This window comes from Euprymna scolopes, chromosome 1 (genome assembly GCF_053919585.1).
Source record: "Euprymna scolopes isolate OS-2025 chromosome 1, ASM5391958v1, whole genome shotgun sequence".
Taxonomy (NCBI): domain Eukaryota; kingdom Metazoa; phylum Mollusca; class Cephalopoda; order Sepiida; family Sepiolidae; genus Euprymna; species Euprymna scolopes.
Window position 1 is genome coordinate 81,102,487 of NC_136482.1, and position 21,475 is coordinate 81,123,961.

General features: G+C 34.1%; 1 protein-coding gene and 1 pseudogene across 1 annotated transcript in view; both read left to right on the forward strand.

Moving 5' to 3' along the window:
* LOC145242735 (ATP-binding cassette sub-family C member 4-like) overlaps positions 1-21,475 on the forward strand; it is a 275,544-nt gene that overhangs the window by 229,860 nt on the left and 24,209 nt on the right. Inside the window, exons 15-20 of the mRNA XM_080105907.1 lie at positions 308-477; positions 3,713-3,987; positions 8,322-8,401; positions 12,069-12,219; positions 16,699-16,929; positions 18,533-18,633. Coding sequence (XP_079962033.1) covers positions 308-477; positions 3,713-3,987; positions 8,322-8,401; positions 12,069-12,219; positions 16,699-16,929; positions 18,533-18,633 — 1,008 coding nt within the window. The remainder of the gene's footprint in view (positions 1-307; positions 478-3,712; positions 3,988-8,321; positions 8,402-12,068; positions 12,220-16,698; positions 16,930-18,532; positions 18,634-21,475) is intronic.
* Positions 12,696-12,813, forward strand: LOC145283774 (5S ribosomal RNA; annotated as a pseudogene).

Genomic DNA, 21,475 nt, shown 5'->3' on the forward strand with positions numbered 1-21,475 from the left:
TTTCTTTACAGTTGCCAACCCACATTCCTGCTATTTAGCAATGAAAATGCTATTCCACCTTTTGGCATGATAGATCGATGAATGGCAATGCAATTTCAAACTTAAGCATGAAAGACTAACCAATCCACCGATTGATAGAGTCCCTGATAGAGATGTAAGGATGTTTATTTGGACATATCAAAAAAGAATTACGTGTAAAATAACCATCGAAAGACTCTGTGGCCTTTTCTTCTTTTTTTTATTATGTGTTTATTTTCTTTTTTTATATGTTTATTAATTTCTTTTTTTTATTCTCTTTCAACTTTAGGACGTTGTTCATATCAAAGAAGAGGAACGTCGAACAGGCTATGTTGGACTTTATGTCTATATCGAATACTTCAAAGCTGGATGCCATTTCCTCTATGGAATATTGCTGTCATTCATTTTCATTGTATCCATAATGTTTTATATTGGTACAGACTACTGGGTCGCCAGATGGTAAGTATATCATCAATTGACAATTATCATGTTCATTAATACAGTTCACGTATAAGAGTTATTCCCCTTTAATACTTGGATGGCTGCAACTGATGAAGTAATCTCATGCCACAGCATAAACAAATATAGTTTTGAAAATTTGCCAACCATCAACTTCATTAAATGATTAACTTCTATCACTTATCTACTTATCTTTCTACAATACAATTATCACTACTTCTTCCTTTTTCATTTCAAATCCAATAAAACTTGCCCACAGTCATTCTAGATTTACCTCTCCAACAAGTTTCTTGAACACAGCATATGTCACCAGATCATCTTTCAAGAAATTCAACAATCTCACCAAACTTTCTACAGAAGCTTCCAACATTTAAGCTACATGAATTGGAATGAAACTAATTTTCTTTGAAAGTCGTTTGAGGCAAGACTTTTATAAGTTGGATGCCTTTGCTGATGCCTACCCAGTGAAGTGAGTTAGTGCTTTTTTATCAAGAAACTTACTCTATATGATTGTCTACTAATGCTAATGCTTGGCTTGCTCTTTTAGGTCTTGTGTAACAATAATAAAAGGAAAAATTATGTTGTTCTTGTTGGAGAAAAAAAGAAGTTGATGAATTTGACTGATGCTAAACTTTGGCTGAGGAATTTTGAAATTTACTTTGCGCTTTTGTTCCTTAGGAAAGATTTAATTGGAAGAATTCTTTTTTATCTTTTCTATACCTCCTTTTTTGATTAGTCGCACTTATTTTGGGTAGTATGCCATCAGGACACTTAAAAAAAATTACAATGGCTATGTTTTGAATCTTTGAACAATAAAAATCATCCTACATTAAATTTACTAAATTGATTTAATTTGATGCTATGGATTTTGTAATGTTTTTTTAAGCATGGTTTACTCCCTTGCGAAATTAAATTTTTTTAAACCTATTTCAGACTAAATTATCCCTATTGTTAATTGGTATGTGTAATATGAAAATCTATTCTATCATTATACTATTTGAAACATAACTGTGGTAAAAAAATGAAAATGCTATTTCAAACTTGAGCATAACTACTTAATGTAATTTTTTTTTTTTTTTTACATGGAGTTCACCACTTATCAAGGCCCAATGGCCACTCAGGGATAAAGGTTATTGTGTGTACAGTAATCAAAGGGATAGTGTAGCAATAGTATTGGAGAATTGGTAAGGTGTCATTACTTGGGGGGGGGAGCGGTTCATCAAGAATTTGTTTGTGTTGGACTTGAAGACATCCAGTTTGAAGTCGGGAGTTCCACAGGCGTGCAGTTCTAAGAAAGAAGCTTTGTTTATGGTATCTACGTTTTGATTTAGGCACAGATAGGGAGTGGGGGAAATTATTGATGGTGGTTTCAGCTAGTAGGGTTTTTTTGAGAAAGATTGGCGAGGGGGGACCAGAGAATGGAGCTCAGACGAGCACCTACCATGGAAATAACGATAGAACAATGATAGGCTCGCCACGTCTCTTCTGTGGGAAAGAGGTTGCAGGGTAGTGAAAAGGGCATCCCCCACCAAGCCACGGAGTCTATTTTGTACTCCGTCAAGGCAGGATAGGCTGTTTTTTGCAGCCCCCCACCCAGATGTGGCAGCAGTACTCCATCTTTGGACGTACTTGGCTCTTATATAGATAGAGAATTGCATCATTAGTGAGATATCTTCTGGAGCGGTAGAAGGATCCCACCATTTTCCCAGCAACCTTGGCCACAGACTTGATGTATGTGTTCCATTTAAGATCAGGTGTAAAGGTCAAACCCAGGAGCTTATCAAATCCTGGGGCCTCCCTTAGACGAGAGCCATCCATTTCAATTGATGCCAGATGGGGACTACTTCTCTATTTATTGTGGATTCCAGCAACTTACTCATGACACACAGGAGACTTATTGGTCTGTACTGAGAGGGAGATGACTTATCACCTGAATTCTTAAATACAGGGCATACTGATGAGGTTTTCCAATGCTATTTTAAACTTATGCATGTATTACACTATCGTTCCCGGGGAGTGTTACTTGGTTGAGAAACGTCCTGGGAGCACAACCAGCTCCCTGGGGGAACAAACGATATCAAACAATAGACACATGGAAACATCAACGCAACGGGTTGATATGTCGTCGGCTATACCCAACTGGCATGAGTCGCTTTTTGTGTCTTCGTTGTGTCGTCACAGGCAGCTTTCCATTGTCAGCAGGGACCGCATACTGAAATTTAATGCTTGTACAAAAATAGCAAACAAATGCATTTTTATAAAAATATATAATTTATTTAACATTAACACTGGTGGAGCATATTTTAGTCGTCAACCCATTGCGTGCTCATAAACTACTATCTTTGTCTCGCGTGTGCAGAGTCCAAGCTTCAATTGTTTTAAAACAATAGAATTATATTTCAGTTCTCTCTTTCAATGAAGAGAGAGAACGGGAGTGAAAGAGAGAAATAGAGAGAGAGAGAGAGAGAGAGAGAGAATTACATAAAAAGAGAGAAAGATATATTCATACAGTTTGAACATTGTTTTTGTATGCCTCAATGACAAGTTCTTCGAGTTTGACCTTTCATTTTCTAGGATCTCAAATCGTTTTGACTTAGTTGAATATTAAGAAACGATTGTCATCCAAACCCAGCCGACATGCTCTAACCTTCCCAAACCCACAAAGCACCTGCATGACACGTTTTTAACTTCATCACAAAGTCAGGCACAAGGTTAGAAGCTAGATATAGGGGTTGTTAATGTAAAAGGAGTACTCTCCATTGTGCCACACATGGACAACCAACGAGTCTCTTATTGAAAGCTTTGCAAATGAATGTTAGTCTGCTTTTAATAATTAATTTAATCTATTAAATCATGATTGAAACATAACAATTCGACACAAATTATTCATATGACCTTTTCATCTTAAAAATAAAATCGTTGGATTCAAACAAAAATAATTACTGATACTTGTCACCCAAATGTGTGTTGAGCCCTCTTTCTTTTAATTATTTCATAATTAATTTAATAAATCAATTAATATTTCACTAGTAAAATACTTTATAGTGTCACACACCAATTACCCTTATATGCACTGTTAAATTATTGACAGAAGAAAATACATTTATTTTTCTAAATCTGTGTTGAGTTTAACCTTCATCTCTGATGAAAGGGGCATATAACACTAACAATGTTTATCTTGCCAATCCCTCTAAAAACGAAAAAATGTTATCATTTTTTTTTTTGTTCATTTCAGGTCAAACCAAGAGCAAAGTCGCTATGACATGATTAAAGAACAAGAATATCTGCTCAGTGAGGGCTACAATAACACTAACCTTACGATCCCAGCAGTTGATTTCAATTACAATACAGCAATCTACTCTGGTCTTACTCTTGGAATTTTTGCATGTAGTTTACTCAAGTCTTTCATGTTCTACTGGAATTCAATTCGATGTTCTCAGACTCTACACAATGCTATGTACCAAAATGTCGTCCAGGCAAAAATTGCTTTTTTTGATGAAAATCCGACTGGTAAGTAGAGAAAGTTGTTTAAAAATATCAGTTAAATCTTGATTGAAATTCACTTAATTATTTGTATCGATGCAACGTTAATTGAATATAGCTTCATTTTTTTATCTGTAAGGAGTGTTCATGGAGTGTTAATTAGTTTTAGCACTGAGATATTTATTAATCAACTTTCAAAGTATCAATTATTTTGATTACTGAAGAATTCATAGAATGTCAATCAACTTAGAACTTCTTTAATTTGGGGATATCTAGGTCAAAGGTAAAAGTCATGGAAACGATCACACTCTTAGCAATAACTTCAATTCTGTTCATGGAGTTTCATTGTAGCCAATGAAGTTCTGCATCTTATATGACCATAAAATTTCAGTTATGGTTGAAAGTTTGATGGAATTTCAACATCCAAGTTTTTCCAATTTGATATATAGATCCGATGCTCTTTGATAACAGTAACCGCCAATCTTCATTTCAGCTTAATCAAATAGTTTTTGAGTTATGGCATAACTTCCAGAATACTTCATAAGTAAGGAAAAGTAAGGCCCAGATAAGACCTTGGTTTATCCTTACGTTGTTATTACAAAGTTAGCAGTCTCACAACTGACTTTACTATGAGGAATGATGAGAGTAATTTCTGCAACTGTTTATGTCAATTAACGTAACTGATCATTTTTTATGTTTATTATGAGAAGGTTTCCCTTAACAGTTACCTTATTCATGAAAAACTGTATACCTTGGAGGGTTTATTGAGACTCTTTGATTTGAATGGAGATTTACAGATTTGTGCTCTCTTAAAAGGAAACACAAATTTTGGTTTTTATTTAGACTTCAAACAAAAATACAGAAAAATCTTTATGATGTACATTTTTATCATGGAATGAAGATGTCATATTCCAAAAATCATATAAATTGATCAAGTAGTTTTTTTTTTTTTTTTTTTTTAAGAAAATCAAATTTTACAATTTTTAGCGAATAATAATAAAAAATAAAATGGCACATTTAGTAAATCTTGGTAGTCGAATTGAGTTTTCACCCTTTGAATTTTAACACGTTCTATAAAACATGGCATCTCAAGGCCCCTACTTCACTGTGATGTTGTAAATGCCCTGGTTCGTAGTTATCAACAAGAAAATATGAAAAAACACAGATGTATAATTAACAACAGCACACTCCCAGAATAAACTGGTTCACATGTTTTTTTTATTTACCTTACGTTTTAGGGGTGGTAACTCTTTTAGTTGGTGGAATGCATTGTTCTCCTTTGTTTTGTATATATGTTACTTTATTATGAAGTCTTTGAGTCTGGCTGGGGGCAGTCTTTTCTGTGATGAGTTCCATCTTTGAAGTTGGTCAGCTATTGTGGTTGTGGATTTTCCAAAGTGTTTTTCTTGCAGGTGTGGGTTGTACTCACAGTCAGAGTCAGACTCTTCTTCCTTATGGTTTGCGCTTCAGCTTACTTGCTTGAACAGAGAGGAGTTTCTGGTGATTTAGTGGTTTCCTCTCTGCTGCCCCCTTTTTTTTTGTGCGACTGTATATGGTTAAGGTTGTACAATGGGATCAGCTTGTTTTAATTCTTTTGCCTGACAAGGAGTTTGTCACCTAGGCAGATGGGTGTTTGTTTTGTTTTTATCTGCATACCCTTTCATTTTCTCCTTTTCTTAGAATCATTTTTTTTTGTTGTTGTTGTTATGCATTGGACCTAATACTAGTTTCTCAACAGTATTAGTTATGCACATATTCATTTTTCTGCCAGTACAGGCTCCAAAAGTAGATATTTTTGTGGTGGTATGGGAGGGGGGGTAACTCTATATTGGCTTAGGAAGTGAGGTAACTGAGTTTTCCAATTGTGACCTTTCACCATGGTAGCAAGTATAAATCTTTTTAATGCATGCATAAAGTGCTTTACCTCTCCATTTTTCCTAAGACCGTAGAGGTGTGATTTTTGGGATTTAAAACCTGACTGAATTGGCAAAGTCTCTGAAATGTTGTCCTTGAAATGGGGGGATCATTATCAGATTTCAAAATAGTTGGATACGCTTATCTAGTAAAAATCATGTTCAGTGTTCAGGCGAAGGATAACTGCACTTGTAAACAGCAAGCGGAGTATTTTAGTTTCAGGGAAGTGGTTGTAGTCATCAATTGTGACAAGCAAATTGTTTCCAGATGGAAAAGGATCTGCAAAATCAATTGAAATTTCAGTCCATGGAACAATTGCGAGGAGTGGAGCATATTGGTTCAGTGTGTGTGTCCTGGGTTTGAGGCTTGACAGGGGATACAGTCATGGGCAATTTCTTCTATCAGTTTGTCTATTCCTGGGAACCACGCCTTTTCTTTTAATTGTTTTGTCTTGACAATGCCTTGGTGTATGTGATGGGCTATGTCGACTGCCTTTTTCCTTAATTTAGAAGAGAGTTATGTCCCTTTAATTGCGAACATTACATCCGCTTTTCATTGTGGTTTATATACATACTAGTAAAAAGCTACCTTAATCTATTTTTGAGCATTCTTTTTAAATGTATAACTTACATTGCATATCTTTAATATAAATCTATTGTAATTTAAAAAATTAATAGTTTTCATTTAAATTACCTCCCTTGAAAATGACTGAGCCTATTTTAAAAAAAGTTTTAATAATTTATCCTTTTTCTTGCATCACTTTCATTAATTGCTCTTAATACTGACAAAACTGTAGTACATATGTATGAAAATAGGACAATAAAATTGCAGATAAATAACACTAAACATTAATTTATTATAAATTATTTATAGATATTCAATTAAACATAAGTAGTGGTTTCATTTTTTTCTCTCTACTATTTATATATTAATATGCATATTCGCTCTGACCCTTATCATCCTTATTTACCTTACAATTAAAATGGAATATTTCGAATCACTCCCATCTTTCTTATGCTGATTTCCCTTAGAATGCAAATAGAACATTCCAAAATGCCCAATAAACAATTGTTTAAGATCAATACCCATCCTATGCGAGGTAAAATTAATTCCTATATGTACTTTACAATACCTGTCTTAGGGTAGGTAAAATTTATTCCCTGAACAGAAAAATATTGCATTTTATGGCACTTTACAAAGATTAAAATCTAGATATAATGCTACTAAACCCCAAGTCTAGAATCATTAATCTAATTTGACAAAAATCCAAGATATTATTTTTATTCTAGAAAATGTAAAAAATTTAAAGCTTAAGGATTAAGAAATTGAAATGCAGGGAACTTTGCTTCATTGATGTCTAATAACTGGATCAAATTTAATGCAAATCTCACTTATAAAACTCATTATATCTGTCTGTCTATATATATTTTTTCAAACTGTATTTTCTCCAAGATGAAAGGTCACAGAGCAGCATGAGGCAGCTCATATGATTGCATTTTTTATGGATTTTTTTAATGAGTCTTTACTTTTAAAATAGTTACTAAAGGGTCAAAAGGTCCTGGATATGACCTTAAACTATATCCAATGGTGAGGCCCCAGCTTACGGGCTTTGGGGAGTGTGGAGCCACCCTTTAATTACTATTGCTCCCAAGTCCACTCTGACCCAGAGTGGTAGTACCTGTTAGGGTCTCAACTATGAGTTAAATAGAAACCGACTTGAAAAAACAAATATATTCTATTAAAAAACTTTTCTTCAAAACCACTGGATTTGGAAAGCAGGAAAACGGAACTTTATAATAATATATATGAAATTTGGATAAAATAAAATGATATTTAAGTGTATTTTATGATCAGATAATTTCTGATCAAAATCAAGGCCAACGAATGTGCCCACAACATGGTTGACTCTCTGATGGCTGCCATCATGGTATTGTTCACCAATATACACCAGGATATGAGCACCAATGCATGTAACTCATTTTGCGGTTGCTTTGAGATGATTGTCTCCCAGTGAAATTTACTTACAAAACTGAAAGATTACTGAAAAATAATATAGAATATAACTCTTACTGTTGCTAAATAAACTGTCGGGTCTCTGCATATACAACTTTTATTTTTATTGCTTTTTAGGTTTTCTTTTTATCAAGTGTTGGATTTTGCTGCAAAACGTTTTGTTTCATTGAATCTGAATATTTGAATTCTCAAGATTATTTAAGAAAAGTTTCCAGTTTTTAAATTTGGTTTGAATATTTTCCAGACTTTATCTATTAGAAGTTTCATTAAAATTACTTCCACTCAAAACTCATAAAATTATTTTTAGTGTATTTTTCTCAGATTTGTGCACGTTTTTTTTTGTTGTTGTTTTATCGTCAAATTAATTTTTTTCTTTTTCCTTTTGTATAATAATTCCCTGTACCCATCTCATTTTTAAAATTTTATTGTTTCAGGTCGCATACTGAACAGATTTTCCAAGGATATGGGATTAATTGATGACATGTTACCTTCCAGTGGAATAGACTTTCTTCAGGTAGATAGAAATATTTTTATGTGCAAAAATATTATATACCTTCTTCAAATATGCAAAGACTGCAGAAGTTAATCTTTCCTAGCCCCTTACATCCAAGTATCCTTGTTAGGAGTGAACATGAGTAAAAAAAAAACATTAAACACATAATAAGAAAAGCAAATTAAGGGGAAAGGAAATGGGCAGTCTAAGTAGTATAAAATCGATTTCTGTTGACCTATTTGATCCTGCCTTGTAGATTATCAGCAAAAATCAATTTCACTGACATGACTGCCTGTTTTTTAACTTCCAAATCTGACCCCCAAGATCGCCATGGGCATGGAATATGTGCCTATATAAAAGATGGCTTTCCATGTGATAGGGACATCTCCAGAGAAGATCCTAACTTACCCTATATGTGCTTCCAGTTTGCACTTGCTCAAACTACTGCATTTATACTTGCTCTCTATTGCCCCCACAACAGTGGAGTTACTATCTTTAGAAGCATATCTGAGAAAATTAACCATGCCCTATATACTTATCCTTCAGCTAATATTCATATCTGTGGAGACTTCAATGTTCACATTGTGGAATGGTTAACTCACTCAAACAAGACCGATGATGAGGGGAAGTTCTGTCATGATTTCTCTATTGCTTATGACCTCAGTCAGATTGTTCATGAACCCACCCGGTTTCCCGATACTGACGGCCAGTATGCAAGTCTCCTAGACCTCTTTCTCATAACTTGCCCTGAACTGTGTTCAGCTTCTGTTCTGTCTCAACATGGATCTTCCGACCACTCAATTGGATCAGTTAAGATAAAAATGAAATGTATTCCCCAGAATTACCTCTCCATCGTGCAGTATATTGATACTCTATTGCTGACTGGAATAGCTTCTGCACATTTATATCAGATCTACCTCTGTATTCCATGTTTAAAAAGGATGTGTCCTCTATAGTATCAGACCTGACAGAATGGTTAATTGTAGGTATAGACCGTTTTATACCCTCGAAAAAATTCCATCAAAAACCTAACAGCCAGCCGTGGTTCTCTCTGGAATGTGCTGCTGCCATTGCACATAGAAGTCACTTTTTCCATTGCTTCCAATGTAATAGATGTACCGAGACTAAAGCCGCTTTCAAAACTGCCAGTAACCACTGTAAAAAAGAGAGTCTGTCAAGTCCAAAGTAGCTGAGCAGCACCTTGGTTCCCACCAGTTTTGGCAAATAGCAAACAAAATCCTGAACAGAAGCGTGTGCTCTATCCCAACTCTCATAAATGGACCGGAGATAATCTCGTCAGCATCAGACAAAGCCAAACTCTTTGCAGCTAATTCTAACCTTTGCGACCAAGGTTGCCAACCTCCAATATGTCCTCCTGTATCAGAAAACATGCTATGTGATATACAAATATCTGTATGTGATGTTGCCAAGCTAATCAAAAACCTTGATTCCAGTAAAGCAACCGGCCCTGACAGTATTCCAATTATAGTACTCAAAAAACTTCAACCAGAACTTGCGCCCATCCTTACAAAACTGTTTAAACGTTGTCTTAAGGAGAATTGCTTCCCGTCACCCTGGAAAATTTCATCAGTATGTCCCGTATTTAAGAATTCAGGTGATCGCTCATCCCCCTCTCAGTACAGGCCAATAAGTCTCCTGTGCGTCATGAGTAAGTTGCTGGATTCTGTGTTAAATAGAGAAGTAATCAACCATCTCAGCAAAAATAACCTTCTTAATGACACACAATATGGTTTCCGTTCTGCCAGATCTACAGCAAATGTGCTTACAGTTATATCTCATTAGATTAGCGAATCTCTCGACGGAGGCTACCTTTCTAGGGCAATTGCTCTTGACATATCAAAGGCCTTTGATAGAGTATGGCATAAAGGTTTACTTCACAAGCTGTCCAGCTACAGTATAGCTGGAAATGTCTTCTCAATTATTAAATAATTTCTCTCTGATAGGTTCATAAGAGTAGTGGTTGATGGGCAGAAATCAGAAGCTCACAGTATTAATGCTGGAGTCCCTCAGGGGTCCATCCTGGGCCTAAGTCTCTTCCTGATCTATATTAATGATCTTCCAAATCACATCCTTACATCATTTGTAGACATCTATGCTGACGACACTACTATCTATGGTAGCACATCTAAGACCGTAAATGACCAAGTTCTCTCTGATTCTCTCTCCTCTGATCTTGAGCAAGTGGTACAGTGGGAAAAGAGGTGGTTTGTTACTTTTAATGCATCTAAAACCAAGCTTTTATCTTTACATCATCAACGCTCTGATCCCCATCTGGCATCAATTTAAATGAATGGCTCTCGACTTGGGGAGGCCTCATGTTTTGACAAGCTTCTGGGCTTGATCTTTACTCCTGATCTTAAATGGAACACATACATTAAATCCGTTGCCAAGGCCGCTGGAAAAAAAATGGTGGGATCCTTCTATCGATCCAGTAGATATCTCACTGCTGGTGCAATTCTCTATCTATATAAGAGCCAGGTACGTCCAAGGATGGAATACTGTTGCCACATCTGGGCAGGAGCTGCTAGAAAGGACTTATCCTGCCTTGATAGAGTTCAAAATAGACTTCATAGCATTGTGGGGAATGTTCTTTTCTCTTCCCTGCATCCTCTTTCTCACAGAAGAGATGTTGCGATTTTGTCTCTGCTTTATCATTATTTTCATGGCAAGTGCTTGGCTGAGCTCCATTCTATGGTCCCCCCTCGCCAAACTTTCACAAGAAACACCTGTCTAGCAGAAAACACTATCACTAATTTCCCCCACTCTTTATCTGTGCCTAAACCTAAACGTAGATTCCATTGAGCAAAGCTTTTTTCTTAGAACTGCATGCCTATGGATTTGTCTTCCATTTTTCTGCTTTCCAGCTGGCTACAATATGGTTGTCTTCAAGTCTAATGTAAACAAGTTTTTTCATGAGCTGTTCCATATAAGTTAACAAATTTACCGAATCTCTATTACTAACGGTTACTATATTGTCCAATTTCTACTGTACACTCTTTAACCCTTATCCTCGAGTGGCCTCTTGGCCTTGATAAGTGGTGATGCCTATGTAAAAAAAAAAAAAAAAGAAAAGTTCTTTTAAGGTCATCGTCGGTCAATCAGTGCGTGTCATCCATGGTTTGATAGCAGTTGTCTCAAATCGAGACCGTCAATGCTATAGCGAGATGTCCAGTGGACAGGAGATGAAAGAGGATAGATGTTGCTACGCTGGTGGTCCGGATCTGACTGCTGACGTCCCCTTAAGACTTTTAGGGAATGGATGAATCAATGTGCCCTGTTAGCTGATTGGTTAGCCTGTGGCTAGAGAACTCAGAGGATTCACCAGAGAAAATAGTTCTCTGTGACTGCTACAATTCTTTTTATAAAGATATCGGTACTTATGAGAGGGACCATGTGAAGGTTTCCAACATCTTTAATTGAAAGTATTTATGTGGAATAAACTGGATTCGAACCTAGCACACCCAGGTTGTCAGTCTGTGTCTTTAACCATTTAACCACGGTGACCCCCCCCCTCCACCGCCATCTTTGTTGATTCATAATAAATTCCATTGTACATTATTGTTTCCAATTATTGCATGAATTCTTAGAAATAGTGAATTTTTTATTTAAAATTTGATGATGTTTGCCTTGTTCTTTTACAATGTTAATCATTTTGTTTGTATTTCAGTGTTTCTTTCTCACGGTGAGTGTAGTGCTTGTTACAGGAGTGGCAAACCCATGGACACTCATCCCAACGTCTATCATGTTGTGCATATTTATTTACCTGCGACAGTATTATGTACGCACTTCCAGAAGCGTCAAACGTTTGGAAACTGTCGGTATGCAACTTTTCTCCAACTTTCTGAAGAAACAACTTTCTGAAAATCCTTTTTTGTCCAAACAAATCACATGATCTTCACAACTTCTTTTCCTTTTTTTTTCCATTTTTTTTTTTTTAAATCTGTTTAATCCATGACATAAGTTCAAAGCAAAATGAACAAATCTGTAAAATAAGTTGGCAAAGTCTTATTCTAACATTTAAAACAACTTTATTGAACCATCTTTGTTAACATGTTAATGAAAAAAAGTTAAGGAATATGCCTATGAGTGTGGACTGAAACAAAAGATTAGACTGTCCATGTATTGATAAATAAATGTCTCATTAGTGTTCATATTGAAGGGTAGAAAAAATATCCTGTTTTTGTGGAAATGAAAATGTTCATAGATAAAAGATGTTTTATTCTGCAGTACACAAGTGTTAAACTAAGAGCCATATACGTACATTTTAAGTCCACGTGTAGTTTGTTGAGCATCATTATATGGCATCATTACATTGACACACCGGTTCTCATTAGATCATCAAAGTTAAGCAATGTTGAGCCTGGTCAGTACTAAAATGGGTGACCATTTGAGAATTCCAGGTACTGTCTGTGCTCTCTGCTTATCTTGGCATTGTTTCCAATCGTCTTGCATTTCTCTTTGCCACTGGACTCAAGCAGTGCCGATTCAGGAGAGGTGTGATTGGGGATTGCGCAACCCTCACCTCACAATTACACATGCAACAACCCTTACAGGGGGTATCCATTGTTTCTTGAAACTGAACGGAAGCATCATCATGAGCATCATCCATGATTTTTGTTGGCGCTCGTTTCTCTTTTTATTAAGAATTCTTTCTAGAATGATATTAGGTACTTTTGGGAGGGACCACATGAATGTTGCCAACGTTCCTAAGTGAAAGTGTTTCTGTGGAACAAACTGGGTTTGAACTTGGCACACAACAGGCTGTCAGCCCGAATGGTTAACCTCTGAGTCACCATCGCCTCCCTGCTGCTGTAATATCCATATTGAGTCTATGTAGCTTCTTATCAAACCCCAGGGCCAGATGGCCCCAGGTATTTTTAGTTACATCCCAACAGAGAAAAATTAAGGTTGAAAGAAGCACTGTAAAGTGAATTAAATCGCTGGTGATCTGGCCAGAAAAAAAAGGTCGAGTTGGTACTTCTTTTATCAACTTCTGTAGTGTTCTCAGCTCGCCTGAAAGATGACCCCTGATTGGGCAAGCCACAAAAGAAGTTAAATGCTTACATCAATCAGTGCCAAGCTTAGAAATTAAGCACAGATTCAAAATCGTAAACCATGAGCTGTTTGCTGCTGCTAGTAGCACTGCTGCTACAAATCTACAATATAAATGTGTTTGTCTAAAGATCCAACTGGAAACAATACCAGGCATAATTTTTCTCAAAAGTTTATTAGAAATCTAATGTTTTTACTAATTTTGTATCATTTTATTTTTTTTATAATAAAATTGGTAAATATTCGGTTCAGGGTTTGAAGTAAAAATACACGGGGTCCTCAGTCATTTTGTGAGTCCCTGCTTGTAATTAATAAAAGCAGGTTTATCGTAACAAATTATCTTTTTTAAATTAGCAGTCATCAAAGAAATAACATTAAAATTTAAGTGAAATTGAACCTAACAACAAAATTCAACTAGTTATCCCTACTCAATGTTGCCTGGGTGTTGAAAAATTGTGATGAAAAAAGCCTGTAGAGAAAGTGTTTTTGATGCTTCTTTTGAAATAAGAATGAAAATTGAATTTCAATTAAAACCAATGGTATCTACTTAATTGTCATGTTGAAATTATTAAACTATCCAAAAATTAAGAAAAATGATAAGTAGAAAGTTGGTTATTAATGAAAAATAGTTTTTGAAGAGTTATACTTAAATAATTAACAGACGAGTTCATATCCTAGCAGGGGAAGTCACTTGCAGTCTGTCTTGTTATATTTCAATGGTGGTCAGTGAATCGTGAAATCGTGAAAGACAGGCAGGATTCCTTCAGTCTTTGACAGACTATGGATGCCCACAAAGGGGTGCCTGCACGTGAAATTTTTGTGGAAGGAGCTGCGCAGTCTCTGACCACACCTCTCCTGAGTCGACATTGTTAAATATCAGTGGCAAGTGAAGTGTATGTACAGGACGACTGGAAACAAATGCAGAGATCAGCGGAGAGCACATACAGCACCTAAAATTGTCAAATGGTCACCCATCTGGTACTAACCAGAATCAACGTTGCTTACCTTTGGTGATCTGATGAGAACCGGTGTGTCAGCGCGATTATGTAATACATGCTTTTATGTTACTAATTGTGACATGATAGTTAAGTAGACAAAATGATTTTTAATGAAAATTCAATTTTGCAGCTTTTGATTTTCTTATTTCGAAGAAGCATGTTTGTTTTTTCTCAAATGTTCTTTATTTAAAACTGTTAACACAGAGACGACTAAATTCATGTGTCCTTCTTTTCTCTAAATACAAAAGTTCTTTTGATTTTGAAATTATTGAAGATATGGTATTAAATAAATCTCTGTCTAAAATATTAATTTGTTTCACAGAAGAAATCAAGTCAGAGTTTATTCCCTTGTTTTTAAAGATGTCTGTCTACAGCAAAAAAAAAAAAAAAAAAAAATTGATAATGTGACTTTTTGAAAGAAAGAAATCAAATAACTTTTTGTTCTTAACAACATAACACACTGATAAATGGGAATCAATATTAATTTAGCAAATTAATTGCTATTTATATTTGTTATTGAGTACAAACTCTGACGAGATAATTTTTATATATAAATTATAGCATTATAAGAAGATAAAGAAGGTAAGATACAATAATTTTATATATTACAATAAAATTCCTATAATATTGGTAAAAAGATTCATAATATAATAAGCAAATTCTGTCTATCTATATAACAAACTGTGTTGCTATTTAATTATTTTAAAAAATATTGCATCTATCAACATTATCTTTAAAGAAGAAAGTTAAGGTTTCCCCAAAATTATCTAAAATGCACCAAACATTGATGTTATTGTTTTTTTTTCTTTTCCTTTGCTAAACTCAATCATGTTCTGCAAAACTAAAAACAAAAACAACAACCAAACACCATGAATAAATATTTGAAGATATAACTAACTTGAAGAATAAAAACTTTTACCAAAATAACTGGATTCGGAATTAAATGATCCTAAAAGACTTGATAGACTGTAAAACAAAACAACCAAATCATCCATAAAAACTCCCAATTATGTTTATATTTAATCTTAAAATTAGAATGACATCAGATACAGTGCTATGCTAAATATCTTCCTTTCAGCTGCTAGTATAATTAGCATACTAAATATACACTTACTCCTAACTCCTTATTTCAAAATCTAAATAAGTGAATGAACCAAATTTGTAATTGCCAAATCGGTATTGGCCTACCTATACAAGCCTTTATGTAAAATTGATCCTCATGAATATCAGTTAAAAGAAGTTATCTTCATTTACTGCTTCTTGATGTACAAATCTTTACTAAGCAATGTAATTACGATTCTAATTTTATGTTATGCAAACTTTTTATTGTGTAGATAAGTTATCATATAATTGCGATACAGGGAGTCACTCAGTGTTCTATTCTGGATGACTTGGCACTGGCTGTAGTCCGATGCCACAAGGATCGCATACATTCCGACTATTTAATCTGTCAACCATTTTACACCCATATTGTATTTAGATCTTCAGAACTTTGGTGTTAATGCAGCTACTAAGGAACTTGGGTAAGTAACCCATCAACAATTCCTCTCTGCTTTGTTTTGTGAGAAAACGCTGTCTCAATCCATAGATAGGGCTCTCTGTAGTGCTGTGTCTGACAGGTTGCAAGCAAGCAAGCTGGAATAAATGTCTCTATGCAAACATATCATTGTCATTTTTTCTCTTTAAAAAATATACTTTATTATAACGTAACTAACACTGTGGTTCATTCGCTAAGATATAAAATAAGGTTGAGAACATTACATGTTACATCCTTCAGTCTTTTGTAAGAGTGCAATACTGATATTTTAGCTCAGAAAAGTATTGTGCACAAAAAAAATTTCCTTATGTCACATGACCAATCCTACCAACTACAAGTGTCATTTAATCTTTTTAAAGTTTACATATCCTCCAATATGAGTTTTGCTTTGGCAACTCAAATCCCATTAGGTACAAATGTGACTTTTCTCCAACACATAAGTTGACATCTCAAAGTATTTCAAACAAAACACAATTGCCAGTTGCCAGACGATACCAATCATGTTGACATAAAGTAGTATTTCAAGTTTTAGTAAAAATAAGTTTTTTTTGTTTTTTTTAATATAAATCTGTAATTTAAAAAACCAATACAACACAGAATATTTTTTAATAATAAACATTTATCTGCATTTAATATTGAGGATTGTTATGTAAAGCATTTTTTTCTGTTAGCTGTTTTAAATTTAACTCCCCTCATCTTTTTTCTTCCAGCTCGCAGTCCTGTTTTTTCTCAAATCAATGCCTCCCTGCAAGGAATGAGCTCTATCCGAGCCTACAATGCTGAAGAAAGGTTTTTGGAGGAATTTGATAACTTCCAGGACATTCACACAGAGGCATGGTTTATGTTTATAGCTACGACACGGTGGTTAGCCGTGCGTCTGGATCTTCTCTGTACAGCCTTCGTCGCCTCTGTTATCATGGGGTGCATACCTCTATCTTCCAGTAAATATGATTTGTAATCTTTTCTTTTTTTTTTTTTTTCAGAGGGAAGGTTGGGGGGGGGTTGTTTATTATTTTACTAATAATGTAACTCTATCTTCTTGATAGATTTACAGGATTTACACAGGCTTAGAAAAGCCTTGAATTTTGAGCTTTGTTTTGAAAGGGCCTTGAACATATGGGAAATATCTTGAAAAAAGGCTTGAAAATCATATTCTTTATATTCAGTAAAAATTTGTGTCGAAATATTAAAAATAAAATCAAAATGAATATAATTAAAATATTTTTTTTAATGAAATTGAAATAAATACATTTTTCTGAAATTGCATCATACATATATATGTATTATTATTTCTGGTATACAAGAGTTACATCCATTTATCACAAAACTACTGAATGTAATTCATATATTTTACGTATGTAGTCGAAGCAAAATTCAAAATCGAAATAAATACTATTAAAATAGTTTTTAAATATTAATTAATTTATTATTAATTTTTTGGTTTATTATATCATTCTTTATATATCAAATTTTGTTTTTAGAACTTGCATTTTGTCTGGAGAAGACCTTGAAATAGCCTTGAAAATCTGTATGAACCCTGTATGTTTGATAGATGAGTTATTTGTACAATTTCACTTTCTCCGAACATATGGCTCATTACTCAAGTGATCCAAGATGGTACAAATGCCCCTCAGTTAGACCATGTGTCGTTCCCTCGACAATCACCAACCCAACAGTTGTGTACCATGGTTTTGTGAGCACCAGTTTACAAGTATAAAAAAAAACAAAATGCAAACTCACATGAGTGAACACAGACTCCAATATATTGTATATAAATCAGTTGTGCTCTGAATATTAGTTTACAAGTATATAAAAATAGAACAATGCAGACTCTCAAGAGAGTACAAAAACTCCGACATATTGTATATAAATCAATTGTGCTCAGAGGATGTGTGTGTGATACCATCATTGAAATTAACTCCCCACATCTTAGTTAAGTTTCAGCATATCAGCTAAGACTGAAATAATTTGTCTGTCGAGGCATCATTGTTGTTCGGATAAAAACAGTTCACCTGAGGTCTGCACCAATCTGCAGTCTTTCTCACCTCACTCAGGTCTACCCTCATCTGTCTGAAGCAGAACTCTCTTGAAACCCTCACAAACAGCAAACTGCCTGGAACAAGCCTGATTTCCAAATATATTAACTTATGACTGGAAATCCTATGTCCATTCTTGTCTTTTGTTCCCCATTAATAGAATCTGACTACTTCTATGCTCAACCTTTTAGTTACTCCCGCCTAACTACTCCTCTTACTTGCAATCGCCTTTGTGCACCATGACAAATCATTTCCTTATATTCTCCATGATCTTAGATTGGGGGTGGGGGGCATTCCATAGTATCACAACTTTTCTTGGAATCCTGTATGAATCTCATTTTTCACTTTGCGATATTGTTTGCTTATTTCTAAACTCACAGACTAAATAATCGCTTGTTTATTAGTATTATGTGTGCAAACAATAGCATCAACAAAGAAGCATCTTAATACATAGGTAACTTGTTTTATTCCTCCGAAAATAATCTTGGATTTTGTTTTTCTTTTAAAGAATTGGATGCTGGTACTGTTGGTCTATCCATCACATATTCCTTTACATTAACGGGAATGTTCCAGTGGTTTATAAGACAAAGTGTTGAAGTTGAAAATAATGTAAGTAATTTTTTTTGTTTGTTTGTTTTATCCCTGATCTTTATTGGAACGATTTTATACTTTCGTTACTATTTCCTTTTTTTACTAAATTTATCATGATTCGTCTATAGATTTTCAGCAAAATTTTGGTTTGTTTTTCATTATTATTAAAACAAAACTAGTTCTACTATTAATATATGCCAGCTCAACAAAGCACGACCACTTCATTCATGCAATCTAGGCTATTTGTTCGAGCAACCTCTGATTCCGACCATCATTTGGACAATTTAGGCCTGTCAGCTTTAAATACCTGAAATATTTCTTGTAATATTTTTGTTAAATAAAAAAAATAAAGAATTGATCTCTTCCCTGCTTCTTTTGTTCCAGTTCATTTGACTCATTGGTCAAGTGGTCTTTATCAATTCACTGCTTTGATACCTCAATGTAATCCATCTTCCTATTCCAAGAGCTTGTGAAACTCTCTCTTTCTATTGATTGCTTTCTTCTTGCCTTGGTCTTTTCAAGGCTAAAGCATCGGTTATTGCATTAATCATCATTCATTCTCGTTACCTCCTTACGCCAAATGGTTTCATCCCTTGTTTGAAGTGAAAACTTTTAGCTGTAACTGTTATATGAAACTTGAATATGGATCTAAAAAGATACTTTTAAAAATAAGCCCCCTGTTAAAATATTTTTGATTACTAATGAGGGTATGACTCCAATGATTTTGATAATCTTATTTATAACTACAGTTAGGACAATCAGCCAATGAGACGCCTCCAACCTCATTATAAAAATATTGAATTTTGGATTCAAGTCAGTTCACTGTCAACCTCTGTCTGAAATGACTGAATCGTGACTACATGGATTCTTTGCCATCATCTTTGCTATTAAGAATTACTTAACACTCAAGATCGTGACTGCATTGATTCTTCACTGATTTGATTTACTACCGCTATCTTTTGTCTCAACACTTAACAGGTTATGTGCCCAATAGCATGAAATATTAATCGTTAGGTTTTCTCAAAAAAAATTACAGCTTCTGACAGTGAAACTTTTAAAGCAAGATTTGTTGTAAAGGTTTTTCACAAATTTCTGGAGTTGAATATTTTGCCACATTCTCACCAACGACAAATTTAACAACAATTAGAATTTTATTGCAACTTGCTACTCAATACAATTAAAAAATACATTAAATGGATGTAAAAAGTGCTTATTGATGGACTGTGAGATTTATATTTACCCTCCCCCCCTTCCCCTCTCCGAGAGATTTAAACTAAAAAATAAAAAATTTTATATGGAAACTGAATAAGTTACTGTACAGTCCAAAACAAAGTGCTCACAAATGGAATTTAACACTCCATAATTCTTTAATAGAACAAGAATTCAGGCAGTGTCCCGTAGACACATCCATGTATACCAAAAATATAGGTAATAAATTGTTGATTTTGGTTTTTGGAGTTGATGATGTATTACTCGTCTCAAATTGGGACAACACTTTAAAAAGATGTTAAAAATAAATTAAATAAAAAATTTTAAATGACCGAACTAGGACAATTGTCATGGTTCCCTGGTATAAAGTTTACTTGTGAAAATGAAACCATAACAATGAACCAATCACAGTACATTGAAAAAAACCTGTTGAAGTTTGGAATGCAAGATTGCAAACCACGTATAACTCCCATTGAGATATAAATAAGAATATAGAGAACGATTTATTTCATGACTACCACTAGGCCTGATATATGTTACACTGTAACAAAGCTATCTCAAAACTTATCAAAACCGACAATTAAGGACTCCTTCGTTATCTAAAAGGAACAAAGGAACAATCTTTAGTATTTAAAAAGTCAACATATCCATATTAGAATTTTCGGATTGGAGTAACTCTGAGGATCAAAAAGGTATAACGGGATACTGTTTTAGATTGTCAAAGACTGGACCTATGATCTCCTGGAAAACTAAAAAACAACAAATTGTTGCCCTTTCTACATGTGAGGCAGAGTTTGTTGCACTTATGCACTCAGTACAGGAAGCAATTTTTCTAAACACTGTTCTAAATCTATTTAAAAACCAGATCTAAGTAAAAAATCAATAGTAATTCATTGTGATAACCAGAGTAGTATCTTATTAGTAAATAATTCTATGATTCATCAAAGGTCGAAGCATATTGATATCAAATATCATTTCATAAGGAATAAAATCTGTAAAAAAAATATTACTCTTAGTTATGTAACTTCTGAGAATAATATAGCCCACATTTTCACTAAACCTATAAAAAGTATAAAATTAAAACATTTTATCATTGAACTTTTTGGAATTTAATCATGAATAAATCTATTTTCAGAAACCCAAAATGAGAAGTCAAAACCACAAAAAAAATAATTGCAAATTGTTCCGGGTACGATGCTAAACTACAACCATTTTTTTCTTGTCTTCCTAACCAGATTAACAAACTAAAATAGAATATTTGAAGTTTTTGTTTCACAAAAAAAAAAAAAATATGTATATGTGAAAAAATGTGTAAAATGTGTATATCTGTATTACAATGTATATATATTTGAAAAGTATGTATATCTGTATTTGTGTATATATATATATATATATATATATATATACATACATACATACATACATATACACAAATACAGATTGAATTGAAAAGTATCGTGGTTAAATTTTAAATTCTGAAAAAACAACATATAGAGACATATATTCGATTTAAGAATTTATTGTTTGACAAAAGGAATATATAGAAGGGGTTATTTTAATTTCCTTAATCCATTTTTCGAAAAATCAATAAGGAGCAATATGCTTTCACTATATGGGAATATCACTTTCTCCCATGGGCCTATTTTCTGCC